The sequence below is a fragment of the Carya illinoinensis genome, chromosome 9 (assembly GCF_018687715.1).
Source record: "Carya illinoinensis cultivar Pawnee chromosome 9, C.illinoinensisPawnee_v1, whole genome shotgun sequence".
NCBI lineage: Eukaryota > Viridiplantae > Streptophyta > Magnoliopsida > Fagales > Juglandaceae > Carya > Carya illinoinensis.
Window position 1 is genome coordinate 5848409 of NC_056760.1, and position 10391 is coordinate 5858799.

At 30.9% G+C, this 10391-nt stretch overlaps 1 protein-coding gene across 2 annotated transcripts; it reads right to left on the bottom strand.

Annotated features, from left to right (window-relative positions):
• Positions 1-3178: 3178 nt before the first annotated feature.
• On the bottom strand, positions 3179-4944 carry LOC122275832 (probable glutathione S-transferase). 2 transcript variants are annotated; one of them, XM_043085113.1, is made up of 2 exons: positions 4566-4944; positions 3179-3755 (listed from the first exon to the last, which is right to left on the bottom strand). In XM_043085113.1, the coding sequence occupies exons 1-2, from the start codon at positions 4878-4880 to the stop codon at positions 3342-3344; spliced, it is 729 nt and encodes a 242-aa protein (XP_042941047.1). In that variant the 5' UTR covers positions 4881-4944; the 3' UTR covers positions 3179-3341. The 2 variants fall into 2 exon arrangements, with proteins under 2 accessions (XP_042941047.1, XP_042941048.1); XM_043085114.1 differs by having other exon boundaries at positions 3179-3686; positions 4566-4940.
• Between the last annotated feature and the right edge of the window lie 5447 nt (positions 4945-10391).

A 10391-nucleotide genomic window follows, 5' to 3' on the forward strand; every position in this document is an offset into this window, starting at 1 on the left:
TTTCGATAAAATCCTTGGCTAGTCTTCCGACCAAAATTGGGGTCTGCGCATCACCATACTTCCCCATGTTTTCTTGTTCTTTTATCTATTTTAAATTAGAAAAATTTTATTTTTTCATATTTTCATCATCTCATGATGTGACATTAAATAATAAGTTTACAAGTAAAATATAATAAATAGTTTTTAATCATCTAATACTACATTATAGAATAATGAGATAATGATAAAAAATAGATTATGAGTAGCATTACTCTTTACTTTAGCTCACCTTACTTTTTTGGGGCGTTAAAGCCATTTTTGTTGGATTGTGTCACTACCGCCTCCACTACCACCTCTAATCACCTACTTGGTATTGCCACCAAATCACTAGCCCCACCACCACTACATTGCCCACAGTAGTTTTCATCTATCAGAGTTTTTGAAGGCTTTTATGGATCTCATTTAAAAAGAAAAAAAGAAAAAAAAAACAACCAATATGATACATCATACTCATATTTTACTTTTGTCTTGTTAAGTAAAATGTGACATTTTTATCATTTTTTAATAATATTTTATTTTTAATAGAAAAAATATAAAAATTAATAGATAATATCGTCTCATCACAATGAGATGTAAGTGTGATGTATAAAATGTTCTAAAAAAAAAATCAGCATCTCAACCTAATAACATAAAATCAATTACTTTTATTTGAGCAAAAGAGTCCATTAAAAACATTAACATGAAAATAAATGGAAGCAAACAAAAATCTCTACCGTTCTAGTAATTTACTGTAATCCCCCCCTCTACTTTGTTAAACAGGCAGTAAAACGGCAAGCGTTACGATTAAAAATTGATGAGGCGACTCACGAAGATTGATAACTGGCTTTTTAAAGGTCAGTCGTGGTTGGACTGGACTCTTGGGGGGTATATCTGCGGCTCGATTTGTAGAACAAAGTGTAACGAACCTGGAATTCTCTATGCCATCGTTTTCTCCAGAATAAGCACCTACTCTCTAGGGTGATTCAAGGGTTGTTCTAGAAATTATCTAGTGGTGCACCAACCATCGTGTGAAGACCTTGGAAACGGTGATAAACCTTGGACAAACTCGTGGAACAACATCTAAAAACTCATGGAACAACTGCTTACTTCGTATTTGAGGTATTTATGCAAACAACTCTGCTACGTACAAACGTCGCTACGTAAGCGGCATGTAAACGGTGCGGACGTGGCAAAGCTTTTGTCAGAAAAATAAAATAAAAATATAAAAAAGTAGACTTTCAACTTTCGAGAGTTCATATTTCAGACCCATTTCTTCGTCTTTCCCATAGCACATTTCATCTTCATCTTCTTCACTCAATCAATTTCCTTTCTTCACTGTCCTTAAATCCTTTTCTTCCCTCCATTCTCTTTCCTTCCTCAATTGTCCCATTTCTCCCATTAGTTTTCCTTCAAAACTCAAATATGACATGTCACAGCTCACAAAAATAAAAAAAATAAAAAAAAGTATGTGCCTTCTTCTGTAAAATTAGAATATTGATCTGCTACAAAAAATTGATGCATCAAAAAACAACCCCACAAAATCACATACCCACGAACCATTTCCCAACCCCCCGAAAATAGAGCCAAAAAAAAAATATTGATCTGTGAAATGGCTAACGTTTGTGACTGTGGGAAGGAGAGAGAGAGAGAGAGAGAGAGAGAGAGAGAGAGAGAGAGAGAGAGAGAGAGAGAGAGAGAGAGAGAGAGAGAGAGGTGGGTTTTGTTCGCAGCAACACTTTCAAGCTTTTAAGGAAGATGAAGTTGAACTGCTACAGATTTCTGGAATGACCGGAAGAAATAGGGAAAATGTGTTTGTGAGGAAGAAGAATAAATGGTTCTAAAATGGAGGAAGTTTGAAGAAAGAAAAACCCATTTATTAGATTTCATGATTAATAGATTTCTCACCAAATCCATTTCAACTATTTCTTACAACTTCATCCCTAGAATTATCCTATGAGCCCAGCGGTTACGAAATGGCCAGAGAGGGAGAGAGAGCCCAACCTTTCTAAGCAAGATGCCGGCTTCGAAGGAAGTGAGAAGATTTCAATTTTGAAGGAGAGCAGTAGTTCGATTTCAGTGGGGCTTTTGTGGGAATGAGAGTGAATCCTGTTTGAGGAAGACGAAGGGGAACGGAGCTCTGGAACGAAAGGGAATGAAGCTCTTAAATGAAAGATGAAAATGGGGTGAATAGAAACCGAGGGGTAGGGAGACTTCAAAGGGCTATCATCTTCAAAACGGTGAATTGCAGATATTTTGCCACATCAACAACCGTTTGCACGACGCTTACCTTAAGCAACTGCATAAAGAGTTTTTCTTATGCAAAAGGGTTCTACAAGGAATTTCAACAAGAACACAACAGGGAATTTCAACAAGAACACAAGATGATCATTTCTTCGAATACAACAAAACTAGTGAACGCCGCAAACGGTAGAAAAAGAACTATTTCATAATAACATATAGAGGAGACAACGAAGTGTCGTCCTGATTTGAATAATATTACTATACCACCACATTTTAACTATTTATATATTTAATTTTTTAAAAAAAAATTTACTTATTAATTAAAAAATAACTATCAATATATTAGTATTTTTTTAAAATATTTAAACATATTTAAAAAATATTTGAAATAAAAATATAAGATGTAATTTACATTAGTGACATACCAATCAGATAAATTGAGAGACATAATAACACTACCCATTTATGATAAAAAGATACTGCTCTTTTGATAAAGAGTTGTGCTACTCTACCACGGTCAACGTACTCCACAAGCTATATACCACTTTTTAATTTTTTTTTTCCTTTTTTTTCATGTTTTTTAAATATTTGTAAATATTTTAAAAAAATTAAAAGAAAAAACAATATACTAATATTTATTTTCTCAATCATTAAGAAAATAATAATAATAATAATAATAAATTAAAATACATAAACAGTAAAAATAAGTAGACAAATTCATGGAGACAACTTGCCCAGATTAGTTATCAAAAATCAAACAATTTTATCTTATTTTATCTGATCATTATAATTTTTTCAAATTCTCATATAAAATATAATAAATAATTTAATTTTTTAAAATTATAATAAAAAATTAATATTAAAAAATTATATTATAATAATATTTTATTTATTACTATTTAAAATATCTCATCTCATCTCACCTTAACTACGTAAGGATACGGGACTAAATTATCCTTTAAAAAAACGTTCAACAGAGACACAGTATTCAACAAAGCTCTAAGCCTCTAACGGACACATAAAAACCATCCTTTAAACATTGCAAATACATACGGTAGCACTTCAATGTTGGGGCTAAACCGTTACTCTCCTAAAGACCTCTTGGTCACACCCAGGACATATTCGTAGACCTTCTGCTGGTCAGGAAGAGTCTTGGCGACACTCTCCTTTTGCATGCACCTCTTTGCCCATGCGATAATCTTGGGGTGCTCTGCTTCCGTGCTGAATTCTCCAAATGTCTCAAATGTATGGAACCAGCTGTAGAAAGTGACAAAAGCAACATCCACAAACCCAAATGTTTCACCCCCAAAGTAAGGCTTCTCACCAAGCTCTTCCTCCAATGTCTTCAAGATTTCAAGGAACTGCTTCTTTGCCGCCTCGTGCTCTTCTCCTTTTGTGCTCCCTAGTTTAATCCCAGCATCAGCCACCTGCACTTTGCACGCACATTGTATTACCACTCCCCATAGATTGTAGCTTAGGATGAACAATGTCAGAACCTAAAAACAAAAAAAAACTGATGTGGAACCATCTTTCAAGTGGTTTCATTACTTTCATGTATCTACCACTTAAATAGACAGCCATTTAAAATTTTAAACATTAACATATGCAAATAGAATGACATTAGTTTGCCCAAAGGATAAATTTCTAGTTCATTGGACTGGAAGGTAATCTCTTTGTTCCAAGGGTCAAATTATTTCCCCAGTACTCTTATCTGCTAGAGTTCAAGGACATCCTAAAATTAAAACCAAGATATTGAAACTGGGACAGAATTGCAGAAGCTGACGTCAATTCCCCAAATACTTTTTTCAGAATCTAGAAAGAAAAGCTCAATTCAGTGTTGATTGCGAGATATGTCTGTCGAATCTAGGAGGTTAATAGTAAATTAACCGAAATTACATTAAGACTAGTAGAATCATCATCGTTTCTTGAATCTTTCCGATAAAATATGGAATACTGATGAAAGTACTAACGTCACGATATATTTTTAAAAGAAATCTTGCTAGTCTACACTAATAGACCTTGTTACTCCAAACCAAAAATCAAAGTAGCCAACATATGTGATACCCATGAAATGAAAACGGCCAAATCAAAACAATAAACATAAATGAATAGATTAAAATATTTGAGCCGCTCTGACTACTATAATAGTATAATGGCCTTAGATTTAAAGAACAAAAAAACCAAACCAATAAATGAAGAAAATACGCTAGATCCCAGCAAAATCTGTTGGACAAATGAAGCCGTAAAAGGAATTAAAGCAATACTTAAAAACAAAAAAGGAAAATAGGGATCGCAGAGACACGTACCTTCTTATCAACAAAATCAGCCCAGAACCTAGCTTGAGCTCTCTTGTAAGGATCAGAGGGCAACAATGGAGACTTATCGTTCCAGACCTCGTCGATATATTGAACAATAATTAAGGACTCGCATATCGGTTTCCCACTGTGGATGAGAACTGGGATTTTCTTATGAACTGGATTCATCTGGAGAAGCAGATCGCTCTTGTTCTTCAAGTCTTCCTCCCTGTACTCATACTTGATCCCCTTCTCAGCAAGGGCAACCCTGACCCTCATCCCAAACATGCTAGCCCAAGAATCGAGCAGAACCACCTCCTCTGCCATTGTTACGGGCCTCAGAATATCGAAAGCAAACGACTCTAGGATTTAGCGAATGGGTTTTGCTACACAACCTCTCAACATTTTAACACTCTATTTTTTTTTAATTTTTATTATTTTAATTTTTATTAAATATTTAATATATAAATAATAAATAAAATAATTAAATTAATTTAAAAAAAATAAAAAAAAATAAAATTATTAAAAAAATATTAAAAAATAATAAAATATTAGAATATTAAAAGGTTGTGTAGATTTTTTCTTAGCGAATACCGAGTATGCGAACTGTGTAGAGTAGGACCGTATTTTATAGAAATTGTACGAGTGGCTTGGAAGGGCTTGGCATGGAAGATTGCTCCACGTCGTGGATGACATCATGACGGATTCCTTCCAAACTTCACGTCGTTTCATTTTTAATTCATTATATTAAAACTATTTTATTTTTGTAAAATAAATAGTAATTTAAAAATTATGAGTAATATCACAATAATGCAATAAAATAAAAACAAATGAGTATATTATATAGAAAAATTATACTTATGGTCTATTTTATTATTGTTCTTTAAACATCTAATGGCATAGTATCAAATAATTGATCCATAAATTAGACATAAATAAATGATTTTTAGTTATTTAATATCACATATTCAATAATAAAAAATGATGATAAAACAATAGTGATTAGCATTTATCTATTATATAAAATATTAAAACTCAATTTTGGACAAAATGCCAATGCATTTAACTCGAGAGTCGAGAGAAAAAATCTTACTTCTCTTAATTATTAAATGAAATAATAATAACGGTAACATCATAAGTATTATATTCATGGGATATTATGGATGTTATAAACATATTCTAATTACAGAGAACTTAAAACTTATAGCCTCTGATGTACGTGTAAATGAAAATGTAAATCCATTCATCATAACGAAGTTATAAATATGACTTATTAATACAGAAAAATCCCGACTATAAGCCAACCTACGCATCTGCTCTGGAGTATCCCGCACACGAAGTGGTGGATATTATCTTAACTTCTAAACTTCTCCAAAGAGAGAAAACACTATGTATAAAACAGAATGACCAGCCCCTCCAACCTTCTAAGAAAGTGGATTAAGGGACATCACTGCTTTGGACACTAAGTCCAAAAGCGTACTCCTAATCTATTACAAACAGAATAACATAGAAACTACACTACCATACAAAACCAGACCACCATAGAAACCGAGCAGCAGCGAGAGCCAGTGGCACACCCATCCCAGACGGCAGCATCAGGAGCCCAAGCACAGCACGAGTACCCAACTCGCATGCGGACCACAGAACCTCCATCAAAGGTTGGTCGTACGTCCATTGGCCGTAACACCGACTGCCTTTCTCCACAGCACAAGCCCCGGGTTGTGTCCGGTCAAAAATCCCATCACTCGCTCGGTTTAAAACAAGAAATACAAAACAAAACCCAGAAGAAAACACTGACTGACGGACGGACGGAAACCAGAAAAACAAATAACACAGATGGAAGAAAACAAAACAAACATGTGGTGCGTGCAACACAACCACTCTTAGAGGGGTTCCGATGGTCGTTTGATAATCACCCGGAGTTTTAGGACCTAGAAAAACCAGGTTTTGAATCGGCATGTGGCTCCCTGGTGGCGCGTGACAACCACGCTCCGGTTCTGTCCAAGACTCCGTCCCGCGCATGCGGGCTACGCTCCCTCCCTTCTGGCGCTGCGTTCGGTGGTCTTGAAGATCGGCAGCTGGCCAACGCTCTGGTGGGTTTTGTGTTGACAGTCGGTGGCTGGAAACGGTCCCGCCAGAACTCCCCTCCTTTTATTTACCTAAAAACACACAAAAACCCAAAAATAAAAGTAAAAAAACACAGAAACTGCAAATAGAGAGAAGAAGGGGGAAGGGAGGGGGGGGAGGAGTCGAAGCTCCCACCCCTATCGGTCGATCTAGTCTGTTAGGGTTTTATGGAGAGAGAACGGAGGGTTTTTTCAACAAAGGGTTTTTTGTTATGATCTATCTCTGATGTACGTGTATTAGTTGTGTACGTCTATCGGGTTTATATATTAACTAAAATTAACTAAAATTAAATCACATTTTTAATAAATGTGAGATTAATTTTAATTTTTAACTATTTTATCCACATCAGTCTCATCACATGATGTGATTGCCAATCAGTTGCTTTGCCACCGGGGCCCAGGGTTTTGAATCTTTGAACGCTTCTGATAAGCATTTGAAGTGGTCTCGACAATGGGCTACTTTTAGCAAAGGGTAATGATACACTTATCATTATTCTTTTATTATCACTTTATCACTTATAGTGTATTTATTTTTTCTTTATTTTCTTTTAAGTTTTTTTTAATATATTTAATTATTAAGAAAAAATTTAAAAAATATAAAATTTTATTGATAATCACTTTCTCAATCATTAAGTAAAAGAAAATTTTTTTAAAAATAAAAAAAATAAAAAAATTAAAACAAGTGGTAAAAGAGTTGTAAAATAATGGTAAGGTTATCATTATTCAATAAATTGCGATGGGCTTCAGTATGGTGAGTTCAAATGACTTGTGAGGAAATAAAATTTAAAAATTAAATAAAATATTATTATTATTTTAAAAATTAAAAATATTAAATTATTTATTATATTTTATATAAAAATTTAAAAAATTATAATAATGACATAAGATAAAATGAAACACTTATTATATTCAAACTAGATCTCATGCGTGACAATTTCGTCAAGATCTATTGTTTAGTTGGGGAAGAAATTGTAAAATAAGATAAGATGAAATACTTATTATATTCAAACTTAATCTCATACGTGACACTTTCATAAAAATTTTCATCTCATCATTATAACGTTTTCAAATTTTCATATAAAATAAAATAAATAATTTAATTTTTTCAAATCAAAAAATAAAAATAATATTAATTCTAATAATGCATTGTTTTTTTTTTCAGATGAGATGAAATGAATGAGATAAAAATTGAAAGTTGAATAAAATATTATTAGAATATATTTTTTTAATATTATTTTTGTTTTGTGATTTAAAAAAATAAAATTATTTATTTTATTTTATATGAAAATTTGAAAACGTCATAATAATAAAATGAGATGAGATGAGATAAAATTTTTTGTAAAAGTATCACACATGATATTAAGTTTGAATATAATAAATATTTCATCTTATCTTATCTTACAATTTCTTTCCCAACTAAATAAAAGATCTTGACGAAATTGTCACGCATGACGCATGAGATCTGATTTGAATATATTAAGTATTCTATTTTTATCTTATCTCATTATTATAATTTTTTAAATTTTTATATAAAATAAAATAAATAATTTAATATTTTTAATTTTTAAAATAATAATAATATTTTATTTAATTTTTAAATTTTATTTCAACACAAGTCATCTCAACTCAATGTACCGAAGCTTATCACAATTTAGCTAAGAAAAAATTTACACAACCTCCCAACACCCCCAACATCCCACCTTTTTTCAAATTTTTAATATTTTTTTAATATTTTTTTTAATTTATTCTTTTTAAATTAATTTAATTATTTTATTTATTATTTATATATTAAATATTTAATAAAAAAAAAAAAAGATAAGGTGTTGGGGTGTTAGGTAGTTGTGTAGCAAAACCCTTTAGCTAAAAATAGCCCATTGCCGAGACCACTTCGAATGCTTATCAGAAGCGTTCAAAGATTCAAAACTAGGGGTATAAATTTTAACCGGTAAACCGGAAAACCGGACCGGACTGGCCCGGCCCGGACCGGTTGTGCTGGTTTTGAACCGGTCCGGTCCGAAACCGGTTTCATAAAATGGAAAACCGGTCGGAACCGGTCCGGTTTTGGTTCCGGCCATTTTTAGACCGGACCGGACCGGTACTATTTAATGTGTATATTTTTTTATTTATTTAATGTTATATGTTATATATTTTATATTATATATAATTTTTTATATATAATATATAATAATATAAATTATAATTATATATAAGATAGTGTTATTTTAATTTATAAAATAAAAGTTTAATCTCAAACATAAAAATTTAATTGATCATATGCTTTAAATATATAATATTATAAATATATATTATTTATTAATAACATTTTATCATAGATTCATAAGAAGTAAGAACCTAAAAAGAAAGAAAATAACTCAAATATTATTACTAAATTTTAATGGCCTAATATACTTAAAACTCTTTATATTTTTTTTTATAAGTACATAAGACATTAATAGATAAATATAAATTATATATATTAGCATATAATTTATATAAAGCCATACCAAAGCTATACTAATAGCATAAATTTTTTACATAACACTTTTTTTTTTTTGCATAGCAATCTTTTTATATAGTATTTTTTTTTTAAGTAGAATTTTTTGACATAGTAGTTTTTTTTTTTTTTTTTTATAAACAGATTTTATTTTATAATAAATATATATTTTATTAAAATCGAAAAATCGGATCAAACCGGACCAGAAACTGGTAAAACCGGAATACCTATTTAGGAAGATAATCGGTGCGTAATCGGTTTTGAAAAATGTAAAACCGGTACCTACCGGTTCGATCCTAGATTTTGTCAAAAGTCAGACCGAACCAAACCGGTTACACCCTATTCAAAACCCTGGCCCTGGAGGCGAAGCAACTGACCGGCAATCACATCATATGACGAAAGCAATGACATCCCCGAGGCATTTTAATTCCGTCAACGTTACTTATGACATTGCCGCCATAATACTATTGATGCCATTAAGAGCATATTTAATGGATTATGGATTAATTAGATCTCAAAATATTATGGATTAATTAAAATTTAAATATTTAGATTTTAACTGAAGTATTAAAATTATTTTTAAATTTAGTTGTTACTGTAACTTTATCAGATATTTATTTATCCATTACATTTATTTTTATTTTTTTCATTCATCATTCCATTCAACTCTAACCATTATTTTTATAAAAAATTCACAGCATACAACTTAAATAAAATAAATAATAAAATGGTAAAAAGTGATAAAATAAAATAAATTCATGTATAGTTAAAAAATATTAAACATTTTTTTAATTATTAATTATTTTATCACTATATACTAAATAAATAGATAATTCACTATAGAGATTTGACATAAATAATCAAAATAAAATTTATTGTATATTATTTTATTATTATATAATACAAAAATTATTTTAATATAAGACTTATGTATATAAAATAATTAAAAATTAAAATTAATATCACATTCATCGAAAGTCTTTTAATTTTAGATAATATATTAAGGATGCTATAAATCCGATAGACGTACACAACTAATACACGACACACGTACATCAGAGGCTATAATTTTTAAATTTTCTATAATCAGAATATGTCTATAACATCCATAATATCCCATGAATATTGTAACAGCCCGCTAGAAATTCAATTGTGAAATTTCTATTAACTTTAAGAACCTCGTGAAAACCCCATAAGTTTTCACGAATCCATTAATCA

Coding starts and splice junctions, on each gene's coding strand:
- LOC122275832 (XM_043085113.1), bottom strand. CDS start 4,880: ATGGCAGAGGAGGTGGTTCTGCTCGATTCTTGGGCTAGCATGTTTGGG. Junction 3,756..4,565: donor CTGATTTTGTTGATAAGAAG/GTACGTGTCTCT, acceptor TTTTGTTTTTAG/GTTCTGACATTGTTCATCCT.